A 25,130-nucleotide genomic window follows, 5' to 3' on the forward strand; every position below is an offset into this window, starting at 1 on the left:
AGGGAAGTGGTGAGGAGGGAGGGAATGCTGCTGCTGTGGCTGTTGCACAGGGAAGTGGGGGGGGGATCAAAATGCTGCTGCTGCTGCACAGGGAAATGGAGGGGGAGGAAATGCTGCTGTGGCTGCTGCACAGGGAAGTGGGGGGAGAGAAATGCTGCTGCATAGGAGGCAGGGAGAGAGACATAGAAAGAAAGACAGACAGCGGGAGGAAGGGAGACAGAAAGAAAAGAAGAAAGACACAGGGGCAGGGAGAGACATAGAAAGACAGACAGACAAAGGGGGGCCAGGGAGAGAGACAGACAGAAAGAAAGACAGCGGGAGGGAGAGAGAGACAGAAATAAAGACAGACAGACATATATTCTAGCACCCGTTAATGTAACGGGCTAAAATACTAGTATTTTAATATATACAAAAGAGAGAAGAAGCTAACTCACTATAAATCACTTTATTCTTTCCTTTCCTTATTTCACAGTAAATGTACTTTAACTACACATAAAACAGTCCATAATAAGACATCATGATATGAACGGGGCTAACCCCCGTAGTATGTAGAAAACCTGGAACATCAGTCCCTTAATGTCCACACTTTGAAATCTAAATCATCAACGATTCCTGTAGGAAATAAGGAAAGGAAAAAATAAAGTGATTATTTATAGTGAGTTAGCTTCTTCTCTCTTTTGTATGTATTAATGTAGGCTTGAGGTAATCCACCTTTAGGGCCCCGCCTCATCTCTTCCATCTGCAAAAAAAAGAGAGAAAGCTTCGGTCACCTCCTCCACCTTTTCTGACCAGTCTAAACCCAGTAGTATTCAACCATATTAGAAGAATTAGAATAAACATTCTTGTGTTCTGGCTTTGTCTTGAGGATTAATATCAGTGATGTAGACTTTTTTTTTGTTTGGGGAGCAGTGTTGGAGACCTATCACAAACGTCACCCAAAGCTACAAACAATTGCCAAACTCAAGGAAGCTCTGCAGATGATCTTGGACAGAGACAAGGCTGTTAAGATTTTCCAAAGTGATTGAAGTCCTGTATTAAAGCTGGGGGTTGGGGACACTTTGAGCATTCACAGGGAGTGCAAATTTTGACACATTGCTAATTGTATCATTTGAATGACCGTATTTTCGCTCAAACATTTTTAATGTGCAAAAATCTCAAGGTAGCAATGCTAAAATATCAGATACATCAACATAGCTTAAGAAAACAGCAAAAAAACCTTGGTTACCCTGTAGATCAGGGGTGTCAAAGTCCCTCCTCGAGGGCCGCAATCCAGTCGGGTTTTCAGGATTTCCCCATGAATATGCATGAGATCTATTTGCATGCACTGGTTTTATTGTATGCTAATAGATCTCATGCATATTCATTGAGGAACTCCTGAAAACCCAACTGGATTGCGGCCCTCGAGGAGGGACTTTGACACCCCTGCTGTAGATGGAAGTCCTGAGCAACTTAAATCTGACTCCGAAGAGTTTGAGCTGGTTTTATAGGTAATTTCTTTTTTTGGAGGGGGCGAGTAATTTGTCCACCGCTGGCAGAAATATTAACAGATATTCAACGTTGAGATCTGATTGACTGCCAGTATTCATCTGTTAACTAAATAAGATAAACTGTACAAAGAGAAGATTATTTATGTGTCTTATTTGCCTGGCTAACTTATCCGGTTAAGTGCTGACTGTGTCCTTGAACTGGCGATATAATAGTCGATTTCTGTCTGCTCAGTTAAGGGGAATAGTCATCAGCATTATCTATATAAGTTCTACTGAATATCTACAGATAATTGATTGAAAGGTATTAAGCTGGTTAGGAGCCTCTCTTAACTGGTTAAATGGTTTTGTTTATGTTTGTTTATTAAAAACTTTATATACCACATAACGGCCTAAAAGGATCCAAGCGGTTTACAATGCATAAATCACATTCATCAAGAAAAGAACTGTATTAAAAATAGAAAAGAAACGATTAAGAACAAAAGTTTAAAAAAAAATTGTTTTCTTCATAAATATTATAACAAACTACATCTCCATAAAAACCATTCTAATGACAAAACAACAAAACACTCAAATCTCAATGAACCATAATTTATACAGACTACTGGGCCCTTGGTTTTTGCCTCATGCAGTGATGCATAGAAATTAGTTAAAAACAGTTCAAATTCAGTGGCAAAACTAGTATCTGCATGAAATTGTAGCTACATTTACAGTAAAGTTTGGTGGAATTTAGTTCTAATTTGGCTCCTCAACATCCGCTGTTGGAATAGCCAATCAGGTCTAGTTGGTAGCCTTTTTCATGGGTGAGTTGGTTGATCAGGGATTTGAAATCTAGGCCATCCAAGAAGTTGATGAACTTAGCTGTATGGGAGTTGAAAAGTTGGTCCAAGTGTTGGTTCAGGTCTCCCAAGAGAAGTGTGAAGTCATAGTCTACTGCATATTTAGAGAGTTTATTCGAGAACTGTGTTTCTGCTTCTGACCATTTTCTGGGCGATATATAAGTTAGAATACAGCATGTTAGTCCTTGAAAGGTAGTGTCATTTATTTCACATATCAGTATTTCCAATGAGTTGGAACCGAGGGATTCAAGTAAATGTATTTTAAGAAATGATTTGTATAGAAATAATCCACCATTGCAGCATCCTGATCTGGGGAGGTGGATTAGCTGCTGAATCCAGAATAAAGTTCAAACTAGGCATCACAGTCTTCAAAATCCTTCACAGCAATGCTCCTAGTTACCTGACTTAACAATACTACTCCAGGGTTCTTCTAAATACTCTACCAGAATCGCCCATTCAACTAAAATTTCCAATGTATAAAAATCTGCAATTGGCTAGACACCTAATCCTGTCCATTCAATAGCAACTCGCTAATTTAGGGGACCAACTCCCACTGAACTTAAGCTTATGCGACCTCTACCTCAGATTCAGGAAACTGCTAAAGTCTTTTCTGTTTCAAGAAACTGAATCAACCAGGAACTAATTCATACTTTATTCGAGCAATGTACTGTATTATGTTTGGTATAGTTCATTTCACTCCCTTTAATTCCTAGGTCAACTAACCTAGCTATTAATTCTGTAATCTATCCTTGAACTAAAGAGGTAAAGGCAGAATAGTAGTATTTGTATAATAATAATAAATACATAGAGCTCTCCTTGATTTTGGTGGATTTTCCCCCCATACATTTCTTATCTTGCACTGCAAAACCTAGTAACTACCTGCAAACAAATATCCACTCTCAATAGTGAAGTAACCTCGTGCTTATTTCTGATTGCTCTTCCCTTTTTTTTTTCTCAGTATGAATTCAAAGCAAAGAACATCAAGAAAAAGAAAGTGAGCATAATTGTATCAGTAGATGGTGTGAAAGTTATTTTACGGAAAAAGCAAAAGGTAGGATTTTGGCCGCTGGCTTTCATTGCCATAGTTTATAACGTGTCTCATTTAATCAAAAGAAAAAAAATACATAAAAGAATGAATGATTGTGTTCTGACTGTATTAAGATGCTCCTGATGTTTTTCTGTTGAGATTGGATCCCTTTCAGTAACCATGGCCTGAGAGATGCTGAATTCATTGGCATGTACAAAAATAGACAAAAAGTAAACCTAGAAGGCAGATGAAGACCATATGGCCTGTCAAGTCTGCCCATCCATGCCAGTCCCTTAGAGATCCCATGTACTTGTCCCAAGCTTTCTTGAATTCAGATACAGTTTTTGTCTCATCACCTCCACCGGGAGGCTGTTCCACGAATTCACCACCATTTCCATGAGAAACCACCAGCACAAGTAGGTAACCCATATTAACTTAAATAATATTGTATGAATTGACACCCTCAAGATGAGACTCTTGGAACGGGTTGGAGTTTGACAGGCCTTGAACATATGCAGATGCTCAAAGCCTCACACCGATCCAGCACATAACTTTGTCAGCGTCTAATGGAGAAGCAGATGATAATAGAAAAGCCAGACAAGGGGGAGGTAGGAAATGTTGGCTCCCACAGGGTGGGGGTGGAGGGTAAAGTTAAGGAAAAAATGGCAGTCCTCTGGAGGGAGGAAAATAGAAGCAAAGTCCCTTTATTTTTGGAGTGTAGAATGTCCCTAAGAAGCAACTGATGTAAAAGTTGGGGATATATTTGTCCTTTCTTGGCCCTCACCAGCAGTAAATGTTGATTGTTTGTTTGAGGCAGCAGTAGCATCTGGAAATACTCTAGAGTAGAGCTGCATTACATCTGGCAGCGGATCTGGTCCTACAGGTGAACCTGGAAGTAGAGAGTTGCGCGGGGACAGAAATGCCACCCGTCCCCATGAGGAATCCCACCCGTCCCCACCTGTCCCTATAAACTTCAGAAATAGTTATTTCATTTAATTATGCTACTGAATTAAAGGCTCTTGTAGAAACCCATTTACAAATAAGCAAAAAGACTTTATTAATTTGGAAATATTAATTGGGAAGAATACATACTTTGTAAACGGGTTTCTACCAGAGCCTCTAATGTAAATATAAAATATAAATACTCAGCTGATGAGAACCTCCAAGCTGTCAGCTGAGGACTTCCTTTGCAGTTGGCCGGGGGTCCCTTTTGCCAAGCTTGGCAGGCAGCAGTAGCGTCCCTGAGTCACAGATGCTGGCACCTCAGTGGCTCATGAATGCTGCCAGTAACTGCTGTGCTTGGTGGAGGGGAGCTCTGGCCATCTATAGAGGAGGTCCTCTGCTGGCGGTGCTTGGGGTTCCCCACCAGTCACACAAGGGTCAGCAAGTACTTCAACACTGTAGAAATAAAACCAGAAATGCATTTCCTTTTCTTTTGAACACAAAAAAAGACATCTGCTATATACATTTCCCAAATATTTTAGTCATTAAATTCCGTTTTTTACCTTTGTTGTCTGGAGACTTATTTTTCCATAAAGTTGGTCCAGACTTCATTCCCTTCCCCAACTTTTTCTTTCTTTCACCCTGCCCCTTTCTTTCTCTCTCCCTGCCCCCATTTCTTTCTTTCTCCCTGCCCTCTCCCAAGCCACCGCCATGGGGAACAGGCCGCCACCGCCAGGGAACAGGCTGCCACTGCTGCCGCAATCGGGGAACAGGCCGCCGCCAAGTTCTGAGCTCTCCCTGCTTCCCTTCCCTGTAAAGAGGATGCTGAAGCGCTGGACTGACCAATCTTCCCATCTCCACTCCAGACCCCACCCCCCATAATAGTACTAATTGTAACACCATTTTTTCAATCCATTTTTCATATATACACGCATACAATATAATCGTATTAACAACACATAATGGTTAACCACAAAATTAAAATACAGAAAGCATACTGTATGCTTTTCAACATTCATTTCTACCAGAAAACAGATAACCCCATGCAAATGCAGGTCCAAAAACTAAAAGTACTAATATTCAAACAAACCCTAAGATGCAAGACTCTTCAAGCAGTACAACCCACAGAGAAAACCAAACAAGTGCATTTCTTCCTGAACAAACAGCAGATGCAAAATCACTAAATAAAAGCATTTCTTCTACCGTTGTTGTCTCTCTCCCTCCATGTGTCTTGCTTTCTGGCCTGCCCCCCCGGTGTTAGCTTCAGGCTGGTCCATGGTGCGATCAACGCAGGGTCTTCGAGCTGGCTCCCTGAGTGCTGCATTACACAAAGCTGTGGGAAGTAGCTCCTCGCGTGCGTCCCACACCTCATCTGGAAGCCTTCCTTCTGACTTTGCGACGTCAAAGAGAAGGCTTCCGGGTCAGGTGCAGGCTGCGAGTAGAAGCCTTTTCCTATGGCTTTGTGCACTGCAGCACTCAGGGAACCAGCCCAAAGATGCCGCATTGATCGCACCGAAGACCGGCGGCTACTGAACAATCTCTTGGGCCCGATGGAGGTGCCGGCCCTGTGGACCGGTAGAAAATTTCTGCGGACCGGCGGTTGAAGCTGAGCCGCGAGCCACACTCAAGTGGATAAAGAGCCACATGCGGTTCGCAAGCCGTGGTTTGCCGACCACTGATGTAGAGTAAACGGCAATCTCTTATGCATTAAGATGACAACACCCCTTTGCCTCCCACTGAAGGTAGAAGAGTAGATTTCTCCCATCCAACCCCTCAGCAGCTTGGCATGCTCGATCTGAGAAAGGTGGGTCTCTTACAAATATGCTATATCAGTACCAAGCTTCCTGAGATGAGTCAATATCCGTGAACGCTTAATGGGAGACTTGACTCCATTCACATTAAGCATAGTCACTTTCAAATCAGCCATAACCACAGACTATCTGGATGCCCAGCTAAACTCCGCCACAGATTGAGTATGTGCTACCAACCACAATGCCCCCGGTACCTCATCCCACTCCCACACCCACCCTCCCCACACACCCCACAAACATACACAGGTATACCCCCCCACACCAGACATACCATAGCCATACCCCCACCCACCCCCCTCCCCTAGAGCATGCCTCCCCCAGCATACAATCCCATATGCACTTCTCCAGCCCACCCAGAGAGGACCTCCTCCCCAGCCAAAAAACAACACATTTCTGCATCCCATCCAAGAACACAACTGCAAAACCAACCTGGAGAGCCCAGCAAGACCCCAGTTAAATTGGGCCACAGGCAGAGAGCCGATAGCCAAAGCAAATTGGAGTTCTCACAGAGTGAAGGCCCCCTGGCCCCCTGCAGCATCCTCCAGCCAACAGCATACAGTCCAGGCAAATGCAGGTGCACAGGGGTCAGGAGGGTAGGAGCCCCAGCAGGCCATATCAAACATGGGGCCCAGGCAGGAACAGGGATGCCAAAGATCAAACCCTAGGGCCAAAACTCTGTGCCCAGCGAGGCGTCCCCGGCAAGGTCCACTCCATTCCCCACAGGAAAGACAGAAGTCGTCCATCAGGCTGCACAGAGTCTTAATAGCAGTAAATTGGGCAGGAAGCCGCTCCATAACTGCCCTGGCTTCCTTCACCTTGGTAAGGGTAATTGCCCTGCCATCCTTTCACACACACAGCTTTGCCAGGATCACTAGTGTGAATTGGAGGCCTCGGTTGTGAAGATCGTGCAGAACAGTAACATAAGTTTGCAGCCACTTGGTCTTCTTTTCCCTACCTGCCCTGCCGCAGCACACAGCCGACCGGAAGTCTTCCCGATGTCAGCGCTGATGTCGGAGGGAAGGAGGGCGGGCTTTGCTTAAGCCCTCCCTCTGGCGTCAGCGCTGACATCAGGAAGACTTCCGGTCGACTGTGCTGCGGGAGGGCAGGTAGGGAAAAGACGAGCCTCGTGGCTCAAGTGCATCGGAACCCCGCAAGATCCCCATGACCCTAGGTGGCGTCCCCACGGGATCCCCGTGACCTGAAGGGGGATTCCCGTCGTCCCTGTTCCCGTGCAGCTCTCTACCTGGAAATGAGCTGGTCACTAGACTATAAATCCCTTCTCCCCCAAATGGGCAGACAGGAAGGGGCTATTTGGCCTTTATTTGTCATCATGTTTCTATGTTATCTCAGTTTAGACTCAGATAGGTTTTATATTTGAGCATATATGGTTTGTACCAGTTTTTCAGAAATGGTCTCTTGCAAAATTGCCCACCTGATTATGCAAGTACAAGCGCCATTTTATCCATGGATTTAGCTTTGAAAACGAGCCTTAGTATAAAGACAAGCAAATAGTATTTTTTAATCATAGATACACTGATATGAAAAAGTCTCTCCCTCCTGATCCACTCTATTATTTTAAATATGATACACTGAATGGTTTCTGAACTTTAAGCAAAATATAATATTAGACAAAGGGAGCCTGAGTAAAAATAACTCTGACCATAAGATGCACCTACATGTAGAGGAAAACCCCAAGAAAAAAAAATTTGGTTCAGAATTTTTTTTTTCCTGTTTTTTCTTCTTCTACACATAGGTGCGTCTGGCCCGTAGCCCCCCTTCCCCCGGTACCTTTTTTAAAATGCTGGCATTTGGTGGTAGACAGCCCGCAGCCCCCCCGGTACCTTTTTTTAAATGCCAGTGGACCAGCACGGTTTCGCCAGGAACTTTCTGCACTCCTGCTGGATAGCTGCCTCCTTTGTTGATGCAGAGTGGCGAATAAGGCAGGAGCGTGAGCTTTATGCTTCCTGTCTGGTCCCGTGCACTTCTTGAATGGCTGCTGTCAGTTCTTGCGATTCACGAGAACTGATGGCAGCCATTTACGGAGTGCGTGGGACCAGGCAGGAAGAGTAAAGCTCACGCTCCTGCCTTATTTGCCACTCTGCAGCAACAAAGGAGACAGCCATCCAGCAGGAGCACGGAAAGCTGGCAAGACCGCAATGGACTACCGACATTTTAAAAAGGTGTGGGGTGTGGTGTAAAAAGAAAAATTGTATTCGCTCCATAAGATGCACCCACTTTTCCACCCACTTTTTTGGACTGAAAAAGTGCGTCTTATGGAGTGAAAAATACGGTACTTCATTTATTTACAGAGCAAAGGGGTCCTTTTTACTAAGCTGTAGTAAAAAGTGGCCTTAGTGTGCCCTTGCTTGGATTTTTACTGCAGCAGTAAATGGCCATTTGCTAATGTTAAACCACAAACAATAAGGGTTTCAACAGAATAACAATACTACCATGTTTCCCTGAAAATAAGACAGTGTCTTGTATTAATTTTGGGTCCAAAAAATGCATTAGGGCTTATTTTCGGGTGATGTCTTATTATTATTTTTTTTTTTTCATGTACAACAATCATCTCTTCCTTCCTCTCCTCCATCCCAATTCTTTCTCTTTCCTTTCTCCCCACCTACCCCCATGTGCAGCATCTTTCCTTCCCTTTCACCCATCCCCTTGTGCAGCATCTTTCTTTCCCTCCCTCCCATCCACCTGTGCAGCAGAACCCCACCCACTCTCCCACCGTGAGACTGACATACTTTTGCTCTGAGGCCTCCAAAAACAGCAACGGCAGTAGTGCTCAGTGATGCAGCAGAGGGAAGGCCCCGGTGGGGAAGGCTGTGAAGCAGCCCATTAAGAGCGCTGCCGCCGCTGCTGCTTTAGGAGACCTTGGAGCGGAGATATGTCAAGTCTCACCGGGGTGGGGGTTGCTGATTCGATGAGTACGATTTTTCTGGTGAATCGGGCAGGGATGGAGTCAGGGAGTGTTGGGGACATTTGGGGGGGAGGGGCTTTGGGGGTTGATCTTAACTAGGGCTTATTTTGGGTTAGGAACATCTTTAAAAATCATGCTACGGCTTATTTTCGGGGAAACAGGATAACTCTACTTTACTGTTAAAGGATTAAAACCACAGAGAGCACGAATAACAAATCTACAGTATCTGCAACGGTAGCAGGTGGAGAAAAAAGCCTCATAGGTAGTATAGTACTGTCATGAAATCAGTCATTGGCATGAAAAAGCTCCAACCTGTATAACCAAACTTGCAGCATAGTTGAATCACAGCTGGGTTAAAGGTGCACTAGAGGTCACTTGTCTGATATGGTCCCATAAATCCGGTCTGCTTCTCGTAGCTATTTAGCTTCCAAATACTGCCCAAGGATCAGTTCCATTCAGTTCCTTGGAGATAATGGCTCTCACTGTGGTTCGGTGGAATCCCAAAGCTTTTGAAATGATTTTGTAACCTTATCCAGATTGATATATTTCCTCATCTCTTCTGGAATTTTCTTTTATTGTGGTACAGTGTAGAAGCTTTGTGGTAACTTCTTTCTTGGTAAGGTTCAATAGCGAGTTTTAAATTCAACAGAGGTTGCTGTCGTCAAGACCTGGCTATGTTCAATTAAACGTGTTCAAGTGGTAAATTGAGTAGCTAAGGGGCCATTTATGTTTTCACATGGGTAGTAGGATAACTTGTGTGTTAAATGAAGTAATTTATGGTGGTGTATGTTTACGAAGGTTCTGTTCGTCTAATATTGCTTTTTGTTTAAGATCAGAAACATTCAGTGTGACATATATTTACCAAATGTTATCTAAAATCCCCACAATTCACCCTATTCCTATCTCCTAAAGACTTCTACTTCCCGTTGGTAACTCTTTTTACCCGACATTTTCATTACCTTAAAAAATTTTATGTCATCGCTTATTTTATTCCTTCAAATTTTGAATGTAATTCTTGTTTTAGTTTGGATGTAATCCGCCTTGAACTGCAAGGTAATGGCGGAATAGAAATCACTAATGTAATGTAATATATGCAATAACAGGGGAAATCAGGAGGGGCGAAAGTGTGAAAGACAGCTGGAATAGTCAAAAATTGCTTATGTCATGATTTACAGGTCAAAACCTTATGCAGAGCAAATATCTATGATTATGGTTACATTGTTCATAGCCAATCTATTTAGTTAACATTCAATTTAGTCATCCTTGAAGAAATGGTTCTAGCCACTTAGGACTACTTTTACAAAGGTTCGTTAGGGCCTTAACGCGCGGAATAGCACGCGCTAGCCGCTACCGCCTCCTCTTGATCAGGCGGTAGTTTTTCGGGTAGCGTGTGCTAATCCGGTGTGTGTGCTAAAAACGCTAGCGCACCTTTGTAAAAGGAGCACTTAGTAGTGTAAGCCTTCATTTTTAATACTTTTTTTTTGGGGGGGGGTATATTTTCATATACTACCTACTTACTGCAAGAGGAAGCTTCCCCCCCCCACCCCTTTTGTTAGACCCGAGTCCTTGGCCTTCATTTTCAGTAAAAATTATTTTTGTTTCCATTACAGAGGAAAGAATGGACATGGGATGAGAGTAAGATGTTGGTTATGCACGATCCTGTCTATAGGTAACATTCTAAATCTTTGTGGTTTTCTTTAGGCTATGTTTTTTTGTTAAAATATTTATATACTGCCCCTTAAAAGCCATCAGAGTGGTTTATAATAATTTAAAAGCAAAGATAGAAAAGAAATATAAATTCATGATAGGACAGCCAAAACAAGAGGAAAATGAAATTTGAAAACAATGTATGCTGCCATCGTCCAAGCCCGCCCATGTGCCAATGTGTGCTGTCATTGTCCAAGTCTGCCAACTCAGAACTCTTCCTTGAAAGCCTCTTGAGAGAGGTAAACTTTAAGGGGGAGCTCGGAACCTTAAATATGAACCTTCAGCATGAATTTCTGAAGGGAGAGAATTCCATAAGAAGGGTACTAATCAAAGTGAAGCTGGATAGTAATATACCAGTATAATCTAGAGAGCTGCACGGGGATGACGGGAAACCTGCGGGATCTGCAGAGATCCCATGGGTTCTCCCTCCAGGTCATGGGGATCCCATGGGGTCGCCACCTCGGGTCGTCACCTCGGGTCGTGGGGATGCCCCTCGTGGTCGCGGGGATCCCGCGGGGTTGGAGAGCTTGGTTGATACGCACCTTTAACTGCCCTCCATGTTTTCTTATTTGCAGCGTGCAGCACTCTCAGCACGCCACTAGTAGCTGACCCAGAAGTCTTCCCCGACGTCAGAGGGAAGTCTTCCCGTCAGCTACGTGCAGCGTGCAGGGCCCACTGCCCTGCGAAGAAGTGTAGCTGGAAATAGTGCTGCCCTTCAGCAGCTACGGTAAATAGGGCAGCCTGCAAAAAAGATCACTGGTGCACCTGAATTCTCGCTGCTAGTCATTGTGCTGATTCTAGGCTAATGGAGATCAGAGTTCAGGTGCAAAAGAGCCGAGTCTTGCCTTTGAGGTACACAGAAATGAAGGACCAGCGTGATAGGGGAGTGACCAGTGCTTAGAAGTCTGGCAAAGGGGGAATTTGGATCGGACTTCACCTTGAGAGCTATGTCCAGGACTTCTGAGAGAAATAGAGAGGGCAGAGATCTCATCTGATCCACAAATCCACATAAATCGGGCATAAGAGAAAAAGTTCCCTAATTAGCTGAAGGTGAGACTGGGAGGCCAGGGGGGAAACCAGAGGACGCTGCAAAGAGGAGAAGAGGGGAGATTAAAAAAAGGAGGGGGTGTTAGAAAAAATGATTGTATTTTATTGTTGGTTTAAATAAACTAAGGCTTAAAAATATCAAAACTTTCTGAACTAATTGCTGCTTTTTATGGGGACAGGTAACTTTTAGTGGGGGATGGGAAGGGATGGAGGGGATTAGATGGAGGGATTCCTAGTAGGGACATGTGGGAATGGAGGGATTCCTTGCGGGGATGGGTGGGATTTCTGTCCCTGCACAACTCTCTAGTGTAATCCTGCTTTTGGATTTGTAGCACAGTTTGAAATTGTTGGGTGGCATTGTGTCAGAAGTTTTTCACTGGACATACAATATGTGCTATATACAGTAAGTCAAAATTATGGTGGTTCAGACTGGAGATAATATAATTGAAATCTTAGTTGGGTTTTGCTCACACCTTTTTTTCAGTAGTAGCTCAAGTTGAATTATATTCAGGTACACTAGGTATTACCCTGACCCTGGAGGGCTCATAATCTTATTTTGTACAACGGAGGGTTAAGTGGCTCACCCAAGGTTACAAGAAGCAGCAGTGAGATTTGAACTAGTTACCTCTGGATCTCAAGCTTAAAATTCTAACAACTAGGCAGCTACATCATAAAAGAATTCTGGTGGGGTTTTTTTTTTTTTTTTTTTTCTAGCAATGGCTCATAGTAGCTCGCAGTGATAAAAACAAAAAAAAATTACCAAATGGGCATGGAGTTAGTGTTTGCAGCATCTGTCCCTCTCTCCCTCTATCAGGACTGCCGCTGCTGCTACTCTAGATCCACCTGAGCCCAAATCACTGGCACCAGGGTCTTCCACCAGAGACTTACATTGACACAGCCTGCCTATTTCCTGTCAAGGAGGGTAAAATGTGGCAGCCTTGGTGCCACCACTGTAAGCAATATAAGTGTGTGTGGGAGGGGCCTCCATTCTCATCTTCATCCTCCTGTCCCACTTACCTGGCATATTATGTTGCACTAGCTCTTATCATTTAAACAGGTACAATTGGTCTGTACTTCCATAGCAGTATATAGATCCAGATAAGAATCTGGAAGGATCTTCTAGATCAGTGGTTCTCAACCCTGTCCTGGGACCCCCCAGCCAGTTGGGTTTTCAAGATATCCCTAATGAATATGCATGAGAGAGATTTGCATACTTGTCACTTCCATTCTATGCAAATCTCTCTCATGCATATTCATTAGGGATATCTTGAAAACCCGACTGGCTGGGGGGTCCCCAGGACAGGGTTGAGAACCACTGTTCTAGATGCATCTGACACACCAGAAAATTTGGTGTGAGTAGGACACTGCAGTTATTGGATGAGGGGAGAAGACACCTCACCTCACCTAAATAATTTTTTTAAAAACCACATACACACACAAAAATACCCAAATCTAATAGGTCAATAACAAATATAGGCCCTTAGGCTTAATAAAGGTTTCACATAGCAGAATTTAAAGTACCAGTTCCCAGAAAATACTTTAATTTAGTTGGTAGGTCTCATTTAATTAATCAGCTAGATGCTGGTGTGTCTTCACTATTGATTAAACCCGATGTGAAAGAGAATTTGTGAAACAGAGCTGTAAGCCAAGCAATATTATGGAGCTAACAAAAGGCACAATTATCACTTTCCAAATTGTAGGACCGTTTTTTGGGGGGAAGAGAACTAATCTCATGCAGCTTAAGTTGACTGTCTTACAATGGTTATCTTGAAACCAAGAAAATATGGTGGCCAGGCATAAGAACACAAGCAAAGCCTTACTGGGTCAGACAAATCGTCCATCAAGCCCGGTAGCCTGTTCTCATAGTTGCCAATCCAGGTCCCTAGTATCTGGCCAAAATCCAAGGAGTAGCAACATTCCATGCTACCAATCCAGGGCAAGCAGTGGTTTCCCCATGTCTTTCTCAATAACAGAGTATGGAATTTTCCTCCAGGAAATTGTCCAAACCTTTCTTACACTATCCGCTCTTACTACAAACTCTGGCAATGCATTCCAGAGCTTGAAATTAGCATATTGATTAAAAAAATCAGAATGTGTTAAGCAGGTGGAGACATTGACCACCAAATTCTCCCTTAACCTGAGTTGTTTTGAAGGTTGAATGGACCAAGCCAGGTAATTAGCATGTGACTGCTGTTCACATAGAGCACCAAGCAGGCAATCAGTAGTGGAATTCTTTCTTAGCTTGATTTCAGGCTCTGGGAAGTCACAGCTTGTGCCTTTTTACTGCTGCTGTACGAATGACTGAACTCCTTGTAATGAGCATGAACAGCCCATAGAGGAACTCCCTAAAAACAGGTTTAGTATTGCTTGAATAATGGCTTTTAAAGGTGAAAACCTTTATTACAGATTAGTCTGCCCAATATGTTTTGCTCAGTGATACTTCTTAGTGACTTAGGCCCCGATGCACTAAAGGTATTACTTGCAAGGAAACTCTCCTGCCGATGCTCATAAGGTAAGGGTCCTCTGTGGTTGCTTGGATTGTTGGTAGCAGCCACTGAGAATCCTATCCTAATACAATACAAGGAGCTCATTAGTATTCTAATGAGCACTCCATGTACTGTTTAATGCACAGCAGGGAAACGCGTTGTTTCCCTTGCAAATTTTACCGGCTTGGTCTGAGCTGTAGTACTTTCCTGTTAGACCCTGAGTGCTAATTGGCTTGAGCACTGGCAGGAAAGTAAGGCTATGACAGCTGACCCTGCTGGTAAAGGTCCTGACGTCCATTTAAAAGCAAACAAAAAAACAAAACATCACCTTGTCCGCCTCCTGCCGAGCCCTCCCCCTTGAACCCTGACCTCTCCCTCCTGCCACCAGCGCCTCCCACAAACCTCTGACCATCCGATTTCCTGTACTTCTAAATTGAAGGAGGAATGTCCACTCCCTCCTGCCAACAGGCCTGTCTCTTCAAAGTGCTGGGCCTTCCCCTGCCTGATGCATCCTGGAATGCATTGGGGGGGCCAAAGGTGGGAAAAAGCAGCCCCTTTCTCTCCCTGCCTGCCAGTTTAGCTGATTGCGACAGGGGAATCGCCAATCAGCTGATGCAGCAGAACTCCCTGAAATGGCTTCGGGGGAGTCCTGCTGGCTCAGCTGATCGGGGATTCCCCTGTAGTGATCAGCTGAACGGGGGCTACTTTTATTTTTTGGCAGGCAGGATGAGGAACTATGGCTAGTGATTGCTCTCCTGAGTAAGCGCCAAGCACGTTCCTCCCCTCCTTTTACTGGCAATTCTTGCACAAATAGTATGCATATAATTTGTATGCTGTTGTGCTGAGCATCACTAGTAAAAAAAAAATAAATATATATATATATATATATATATATATATATATATATATATCAATAAATAAATTAAAAAAATTCACTCCCAGCATTGTATTTTTTATCTGGTGCTGGAGCTTTCTGCATCTTGCCCTTAGTCTTATGCTAGATTCTACTTCTGTATCTATTTATACTTCTCTGTTCATCAAAATATGTTATTTTTACATTTTTGTACAAATTGCATGTTCAGTACCTGATGATGGTCTTCATTTGTTCATGGAGTAGTAGCAGGAGTGGATCGCTACCATCACTGACAGACCTCTTCCGGAATCTCTTTGGGAAAGGTGTGGGGGTGTGGTGTTGGTGGTGGTGAGGGCTTAGGAGTGCCATAAAAAAAGGTAGATGGAGGGAGAGGGAAGATGGGGAGTTGGTGGACTGGAGGAGAGATGGGGAGAAGATAGATGGGAGAAATGAACTTGGTGGAGGGGGAAGATGGACTTGGGGGGGATCATGGAGAGGGGAGATGGGGGAAGGATAGAAGAAATAAGGATCTAAAAACAGGAATGGGAGAGAGATGGTGGACAATGGGATTTAGGGAGGGAAGGAACAGAAAGGGAGAGAAGTTGGACACAAGGGATGATGTGGAGGAGGGGGTAGAGATATTGGATAGGAGGTTAGTTGGGAAGAGAAAAGGATATGTGGTGGACCCTGAGGTGGTGGGGAAGGAGAGAGAGATGAAGGATGAAAGGGTAATTCAGAAAAGGTGGATCTGTGGATGGAGACAAAAAAAGGAAAGATACCAGACCTCCGGGGGAGGGAAGGGAAACGGAAGGGGAGGACAGAGATGGCAGATGGATGGTTAGCATGGAGAAAGAAGAAAGGAGACCCTGGCAAGCAAGTTATCAGAAGACAACTGGAGCCGGGGACCGATAAGATCTGAAAAATGATCAGATAAAAGGTAGAAAAAATAATTGTATTTTCTCTTTTGTGGTGTTAGACCACGAACGTGAGCTAGGATTTAAGAGAGAGAGAAAAAGTCTTTTTTGTTTGTTTATTTTCTTTACACCACAACTCCAGTGTGGGTAGGAGAGGGCAAAGTGGGTGAAGAGGCTATAAAACGGGTGAAGAGGCTATAAAATAAACCCACTAGGATATTTGAAAAAAACATCCACTTGGGCAAGAAAATTGAATCGAAAAATCGATTCAATAGGCTGAATCGAATCAAATCAAATTTTTTTTTCCTGAATCAGGCAGCACTAATCTGAACACTTGGCTTGCTAAGAAACATGAACTGATTCAAGCCCATGTTTTCTCAATCTCAACAATCAGAATGAAGTGGACTTAATTTTTTCTTCATTATGATTTGGATTGCTACACAGCCTGTAGGAAGGAGCTGATGTCACCAGACAATTATAAGAATTCATCCCCAGATAATCGTCATTTCATTTGCTATGTTATACACATCATCTAAAATATCTTCTGAAACATCAAAAGTAATAGGACAGTCACTTTCTTCAGCAGCAGACACAATAGGAATATAAATCAACCCTAATCAAGTGCTTAGCAGGGTGGAAAAAATTAATGATTATTTAAAAAAATAATTAAAAAAAATAAATTAGAAATTGGATTTTTAAAAATAGATTTTTCCTCAAAAAGCTATCTAAAGATAAAACTATTCAGAAGATATTTTGGATGATGTATGTGAGACTATATCTTCTACATTCTTTGCAATTCTAGTTGCCACATCTAAAAAATGATATAGCAGAATTAGGAAAGTTACAGAGAAGGGTGACAAAAATTATAAAAGGGATGGGGCAGCTTCCTTATGAGGAAAGGGTTAAGTGGCTAGGGCTCTTCAGCCTGGAGAAGAGATGACTCAGGGGAGATATGATAAAGATCTAAAAATACTGTATGGTGTGGAATGGGTAAGTGTGAATCATTTGTTTACTCTTTCCAAAAATAATAGGACTAGGGGGCATGTAATAAAGCTAATAAGTAGTAAATTTAAAACAAACCGGAGAAAATATTTCTTCACTCAACATGTAATTAAACTCTGGAATTCATCGACAGATAATGTGGTAAAAGCAGTTAGCTTAGCAAGGTTTAAAAAGATTTGGATAATCTCCTAAAACAGAAGTCCAGAAGACATCATTAAAATGGACTTTGGGAAATCCACTGCTTATTCCTAGGATAAGCAGCATAAAATCTATTTTACACCTTGGAATCTTGACAGGTATTTGTGACTTGGTTTGACCACTGTTGGAAACAGGATGCTGGGCTTGATGAACCTTCAGTCAGTCACAGGATGGAAACTCTTTATGTTCTTATGTAATTCTATAAATAAATGGCGCACAGGTGCCAAAAAACCAAAAGAGCACTAAGCTAGTATTCTATAATTCCTGAGTTGTGTGCTAGATTCATTATAGAATAGTAATGTAAGTCTGCAAAAGTGGCATTGTGAGACTCAAAAGGTGAAGGGGAGGAATATGTAGAAGCTGATAAAGAAAAGGCCAAATTGTTTAACAAATATTTATGTTCTTTGTTTATGGCTGAAGCGCTAGGAGCAGGACCGCAGAACACAAATGTGAATAGGGATGGAGGAGTAATAGACCCTGATCAATTTTCAGGGGGTTGTGTTCGTGAGGAGCTAGCTAAAATAAAGGTAGAGAAAGTGATGGGGCCGGATGGTGTACATCTGGGGGTGCTGAAGGAACTTAGAGAAGTTCTGGTAGCTCCGCTGACTGACCTTTTTAACGAGCCTCTAGAGTCAGGACTGGAACCGGAGGACTGGAGAAGGGTGGTTGTGGTCCCTCTCCACAAAAGTGGAAGTAAGGAAGAAGTAGGGAATTATAGGCCAGTAAGTCTGACTTCTGTAGTAAGCAAATTAATGGAAACACTTTTAAAACAGAGAATGGTCAAGTTTTTGGAATCTTGTGGATTGCAGGACCGGAGGCAACATGGATTCACTAGTGGTAGGTCTTGTCAGACAAATCTGATCAATTTCTTTGACTGGGTGACCAGAGAATTGGATAGAGGATTTGAACTAGATGAGGTGTATTTAGATTTTAGCAAAACTTTGACAGTGTTTCACACAGATGTCTAATAAATAAACTGAGTGCCTTCGGGATGGGTCCCAAAGTGACGGACTGGTTCAAGAACTGGTTGAGTGGAAGGCAACAGAGGGTAGTGATCAATGGAGATCACTCTCAGGAAAGGGATGTTACCAGTGGTGTACCTCTGTTCTTTTTAACATTTTTATAAACAATATTGCTGAAGGGTTGTCGGGTAAGATTTGCCTCTTAGCAGATGATACCAAGATCTGCAATAGGGTAGACTTGCCAAATGGTGTGAATAACATGAAGAAAGACCTTGCGAAGCTTGAAGAATGGTCTGAAATTTGGCAGCTAAAATTTAATGCTAAGAAATGCAAGGTCATGTATTTGAGCTGCAAAAACCAGAGGCAATGGTACAGTTTAGGGGGTGAAAAACTTATGTGCATGACAGAAGAGCGGGACTTGGGTGTGATTATATGTGATGATCTTAAGGTGGCCAAACAGGTTGAAAAGGTGACGGTGAAAGCTAGAAGGATGCTTGGTTGCATAGGGCGAGGTATGGGCCAGTAGGAAAAAAGAGGTATTGATGCCTTTTTGGTGAGACCTCATTTAGAATATTGTGTACAATTCTGGAGGCGGCACCTTCAAAAAGATATAAAAAGGATGGAGTTGGTCCAGAGAAGGCTACTAAAATGGTATGTGGTCTTATCACAAGGCATATGGGGACAGACTTAAAGATCTCAATCTGTATACAGTACTTTGGAGGAAAGGCGGGAGAGGGAGATGTGATAGAGACGTTTAAATACCTATGTAATATAAATGCGTATGAGTCGAGTCACTTTCAATTGAAAGGAAACTCTGCAATAAGAGGGCATAGGATGAAGTTAAGGGGTGATAGGCTCCAGAGTAATCTAAGGAAATACTTTGTTACAGAAAGGGTCGTAGATGCATGGAACAGTCTCCCAGAAGAAGTGGTGGAGACAGAGACTGGGATAGGCACTGAATTCAAATGGGCCTGGGATAGGCACGTGGGATCTCTCGGAGAGAGAAAGAGATAATGATTACTGCGAATGGCAGACTAGATGGGCCATTTGGCCTTTATCTGCCGTCGTGTTTCTATTTTTCTATATTACACCATGTCTATGGTTGGTGCATAAATGCAACTATTCTATCTATTGCATATTGGAATAGATCCCACCCCAATAATAATCCCATTCCCCCTCCCCTTCCATGTTAACACCACCTTTGCACGAGAAAACTTAGGCACTGTGTTTAAAGAACAGGGGCAGAGGTCAGTTATGAGTGCAATTAACATAAGAACATAAGAAGTGCCATCTCCGGAACAGACCCTAGGTCCATCAAGTCCGGTGATCTGCACACGCGGAGGCCCCGCCAGGTGTACCCTGTACCCTTACCTATGTCACCTTAAGCCACTCATAATAATAATAATAATAATTTATTTTCTTATATACCGCCAAAGCCATGGTAGTTCGAGGCGGTTTACAACAAGAGGCGCTGGACAGTCAGCGATAAGTTACAGTATAAAGTCGATGAATAAAAGTACACTGAAAGCAAATACAAATAAGAAGAGCTGGACAGTCAGCGACATAGCTATGAATTGGATACAGAATACGAGAGATAATGAACAACAAATTCTTAGGTGACAAATTGGTTGAACAGTTTCATTTTTACTAATTTTCTGAAGCCTTGCTAGGAAGAGGAGAGCATGATAAGGAGGTGTACATCTAACTTACCCTTAAACCCTAGAATGGTGGATTCCGCAATTACCTCTTCTGGGAGAGCATTCACAGAAGAGGTAATTGCTAACTAGTGCAAATTTGTGCTAACACCAATTATTGGTACATATTGCCATTTAAGTACTGATTAGACTCTAATTAGTTAATTATACCTGAGGTTGGAGGTTCAAATCCCATCAGGATCAGGGTGATTGTGACCCTGAGCAAGTCATTTAATCCCCCATTGCCCCAGGTACATTAGATAGAGTACCTGAATGTAAACCACTTAGGCTATAAGTGGTATATAAATGCTTAAATAAATAATAATTAAATATTACATGTATAACTGACCCTATTATATAACTGGGTGCACATTTGCATGTCTCAGTTTAGATGCCATTGACAGAATTTTTTTCAGCTTAAAAAAGCTTGTTTCATTGAACTACAAATCTGTGTCTTTTAGATCTAGTTAGAGTAACTTAGAGAAGGAAACGGGGACTAGGGGACACTCAGTGAAACAAATAAACGGAAATTATTTTTTCACTCAAAGAATAATTAAGCTTTTGGAGCTTGCCAGCTGATGTTGTTTGCTTAGCTGGCTTTAAAGGTCTGGGAAAGTTTCTGGAGAAAAAGTTTTTATAGTCTGCTATTGAGACAGATGCCTTTGACCAAGCCACTAGGCGGTGCTAATTCTGATGGACCTTCTGGATCTAGGGATGTTCCCCTAGGCATGTTCTCCTGGAATGAGGTAACCATTCATGTAAATATTATAGTATTATTGTCCCCAAAAAGATACACCAGTGCAACTTCAGACTTAAACTAAGAAATGTTTACCGTGTTTCCCCGAAAATAAGACACTGTCTTATTAATTTTGGGCCCAAAAAAGGCACTAGGTCTTATTTTCGGGGTAGGTATTATTTTTGTTCATGTACAATGATCATCTCTCCCTTCCTTTCCTCCACCCCAATTCTTCCTATTTCTTTTCTCTCCCCCACATGTGCAGCATCTTTCCTCCCATCTCACCCATTCCATTGTGCAGTATCTTTCTATCACTCCCTCCCTCCCATTCCCCTGTGCAGTAGAACCCTTGAAGCTTCTATCCCTCTCATCCCCCCCGCCGCGGCACCCCCCCTCATTGACCCTTTCATGTCTCCCTCACATCTGAGCCCTGACCGCGAGACCAAAATACCTGGTAACAAACGGCAGCACAGGCTGCATCGCTGCCTTCTCATGCCATTTGTTACCAGGCATTTCGGTCTCGTGGTTGATGTTAAGATGGGAGGGAGAGATGGAAGGGTCAGCTGGAGGCGCAGGGGTGGGAGGAAGTGCTTCTGCTAATGACTAGGGCTTATTTTTGTGGGGTAGGGCTTATATTAAGACCTACCCTGAAAATCATGCTAGGTCTTATTTTGGGGGAAACGCGGTATTCAGATCTTTATTTGTCCATTCAATAAATGAAACAAGGAAAAGGGGGTGGGTTCTAGGAATCTAGGGCTCAGGATCAGATAATTCTGGATTGTGACCAGCTGCTGCATCATCATCCAGCAGTTTCTCTCCTACCCTTCTCTATACAATACCTTAATAATAGCTAAAGGTTTTCCTGGAGCCAGGAATTCCTGCTGGGATATCTTCAGGCCACGTCCCAGATTTGCCTTCTGGGGATCAATCATACTACCAGCATACCAATTTCGGATCTGAGTCAGTAATGCAGGCTGAGGTAGAGAGCCAGTTTCTCTTTTCCAATCCTAAGCACCACATTTTATTTTTTTAAGATTTACTAAAATTTATTTGGGTATAAACTACGGTGTCAGGTCAAAAGCGTGCCGGGACAAAGGCGCGCGCAAACAATTGAGCGCAACGTGGAGGCGCGCGCCGAAGAAAATGACTGTTTTAAAGGGCTCCGGGAAGTGTGGGGGGAATCCCCCCACTTTACTTTATACAGATTGCGCCACGTTGTGGGGGCTTTGTGGGGGGTTTGGGGGGTTGTAACCCCCCACATTTTACTGAAAACTTCACTTTTTACCTAAAAAACAGGGAAACAGTTAAGTTTCCAGTATAATGAGGGCGGTTACAACCTCCCAAACCCCCCACAACGCCGCCGCGATCTGTATTAAGTAAAGTGGGGGGGTTCCCCAACAAAACCCCCCGTCGGAGCCCCTAAAAACACTCTTTTTCTTTGGCGCGCGCTTCCGTCTTGCGCTCAGTTGTCGGCGCACACCTTTGTATTCGGCGGTTTAGTCTATGAATCTAAACTACTGTTGAGAAGAGATTCTCAGCCAAGACAGTGTAGAACAGGTATAGCTGGACAAACAACTAACACTGGGGTATTAAGTGGCCTTAGCAAGCCTTTGTGGGGCCCCCCCCCAATGCTAAGGCCATTTTTATTGTGCAGTACAATGACCATTGTTTTACATTTAATGGCCATTCACTAATGCGGTAATGTAGTTGTGCTAATTGACGAGATCAGACACAAGCCCTCTGCACTAAAATAAAAAAATATTAGCTTGCGGTTTTTGCCTACAAATCACAAAATTGCCACAGGATATTTTCTCCCTCTCTTCTACCTCAATGCAATTTCGCTGTTCTTTGCTGTTCCTTTACCTAATTCTTATGTAACCCTCTCTTCTTACATCCTGTATTTCGCTGATTGTTCAGCCTTCTTCGAATGTGAACCGCCTAGAAGTCTTTCGACTATGGCGGTATAGAAGAATAAAGTTGTTATTATTATTATTATGAGCGCATGAAGTGGGGGGTCAGCGAAGCTTAGCAAAAGGACCCTGTTCTGTTATAGCATAACAGTAGTAAAATGACCACACGTTAGTATAAAATACAATCAAATGAGGTAACGTTGGAAATGGGCAAATCAAGGAGCTCTTTTACGACTGTTTTCCACATATTAAACTGCCTATTACCCAATTTTTATGTTTAGAATTTTTCTGTCAGAAGGTGTAGCATAGGCAGAGTGGATAGGAAAAGCGTTTGGCGGTTGCCGTGCATGAAGTGCTTCCAGGTTCCTTACTGATGCGGCATTAATTTTGAGCTTGCCATGTGTTAACATCCCACGTAATATGGTAAATCCAAAATTTAATGCCCTTTAGTGGAAGGGCCCCTAAATTCTGATAACAATGATGTGATACAAGGCCCGTGGGCAGTATTTAGTGTGTATAGTATAGCTTTAGTAAAAGGGTCCCTAAGTAAGTAAAGCTAACACTGTGTGTTTGGTGTCACTTACTTTCAATGTCTGTCTTTATTTTTTAAAAACCAACAACATTATACCCTGCCTTTCCCTATGTCTCTCACCCTACAAAGCAGTGGTCTCAAACTCGCAGCCCAGAGGCCACATGCGGCCTGCCAGGTACTATTTTGAGGCCCTCGGTATGTTTATCATCATCACAAAAGTAAAATAAAACAGTTTCTTGATCATATGTCTCTTTAGCCATAAATGACAATATTATTATTAAGACTTACCCCCTCTTTTACTAAGGCACGCTAACCGATTACCACACGCTAAATGCTAATGCTTCCATAGACTAACATGCACGCATTAGTGTTTAACACGCGCTAATTGGTTAGCCCACCTTAGTAAAAGAGGGCCTTAGCCAAAAGGAAAGATTTATAAACCATAGTTTTACCTCATGCAAAATTATCATTTCTTTAATAAGACATTAACTATTTTTTTCTGAGGCCCTCCAAGTACCTACAAATCCAAAATGTGGCCCTGCAAATGGTATGAGTTTGAGACCACTGCTGAAAAGCATTTGGAGCCTTCTCAGGAAAAACCTATCTGTAAAAGGAGCCCAGCAGTGATCTCCCTTTGTTTCAAGAGGTTCGTTAACCTATCACAAAATGGTTTTCTAGTTGCTCTCTCTTACTTAGTTATTGGGATTTGTTAACCATCTTTTTAATGAGATTCATCTAAGCTTGTAGCTTTTGCTCAATAAGAATCCCTAAGGGTTAGTTCTGCGTGCTTTCTTTGTTGTCACAAAGTTCTGGTTGGCTGCTTTTCTCTGGCAGGCGTGCCCAAAAAAAAAAAGTTAAATTTTAATTGCTATCAACTGCTGCATCAGCAGAACTGGTGCTCTGCTACCATTTCCTTGTTGCTTGCTGTTAGAGCGTATCAGAAATCATATGCAACTAACAGCCTTTATTAGCATTCCTATGGTGTCCAGCCTTTGTCTGGTTTTCTGACACTTGTGATTTCTCCAAGATCTCTTACAATAATTTATCTTCGCTCTTGAGAGGATGATCAAAAGTTCCATCTCTAAATGGCGATCCATAATGCAGTGCTTGTACCTTGCCTTAAGGCATCTTTAAAAAAGGCAAGCAATAAATATGATTTAATTAAATACATATATGTGCCATAATTAATGCCCAGGCTGCTTAATCATTGTCTGAGAACCGAATGTTGCATTGCAATAAGATATTGCCTTGAGAAAGAAGTCTCCAGCGGTATGCAAATCTATGCATTTTGAGCATCAGTTAATGTGGATGGGTTTAAAAAAGGTTTGGACAATTTCCTGGCTGAAAAGTCCATAGTCTGCTATTTGAGATAGACAAGGGAAAAGCCAGTGCTTGCCCTGGGATTAGTAGCATGGAATGTTGCTACAAAGTGGGGTTTTGCCAGGTGCTTGTGACCTGGATTGGCCACTGTGGAAACAGGGTACTGGGCTAGATGGACCATTGGTCTGACCAAGTATGGCTATTCTTATTTTCTTATGAGCCGTCCATTCTGTAGTGTGTAAGACAAAAAAAATAGAGCTTGTCACATCACAAATAAGGACATAAAACCCAACATAAGAGAAACGTTGTTATACTGTTTCTCTATGGTGAAAAATGAGAGTATTTGAGCTTATGCCCAATATCCTAAAATGATAAAGAAACAGGGTATAATACTGCATTTAATATTTTTTATGTTCACCTCTGATGCAGGCCGAAGGCAAACCGTGGCCACATCAGGCTTTATTTCACAATAAATCTGCTTTTACTTTATTTAGCAAGTTCTGTTTTCAGTCTTGTGGACTTTTTGTGTTGCCCAGCCTATGTTACTTAAAACATGAATGTCTTTTCACGTAAAAAGTGTGTATTTGTTTGCTCTTTTCTCTGTGTGTGTTTTATTTGTTTGCTCTTTTGAGGGTTTATAGAGATTTAAGTATGGAGAACTCTGGGTATGGTAAATTTTAATCCCCCTTACTCCTCACAGGTTTTATAGAGTTGGTTATTCAAGTGCAAGGTTTGGCCTACAA

The 25,130-nt window shown here is 42.6% G+C and overlaps 1 protein-coding gene across 3 annotated transcripts in view; it reads left to right on the top strand.

The window, feature by feature from the left end:
- The window catches only part of LOC117367481 (carboxyl-terminal PDZ ligand of neuronal nitric oxide synthase protein-like), a 153,895-nt gene that overhangs the window by 54,526 nt on the left and 74,239 nt on the right, over window positions 1-25,130 (top strand). For all 3 annotated transcript variants that reach the window (XM_033960050.1, XM_033960048.1, XM_033960049.1), the window contains 2 exons: window positions 3,282-3,374; window positions 10,637-10,695. In XM_033960050.1, the coding sequence (XP_033815941.1) occupies window positions 3,282-3,374; window positions 10,637-10,695 (152 nt within the window). The remainder of the gene's footprint in view (window positions 1-3,281; window positions 3,375-10,636; window positions 10,696-25,130) is intronic.

This window comes from Geotrypetes seraphini, chromosome 10, assembly GCF_902459505.1.
Source record: "Geotrypetes seraphini chromosome 10, aGeoSer1.1, whole genome shotgun sequence".
NCBI lineage: Eukaryota > Metazoa > Chordata > Amphibia > Gymnophiona > Dermophiidae > Geotrypetes > Geotrypetes seraphini.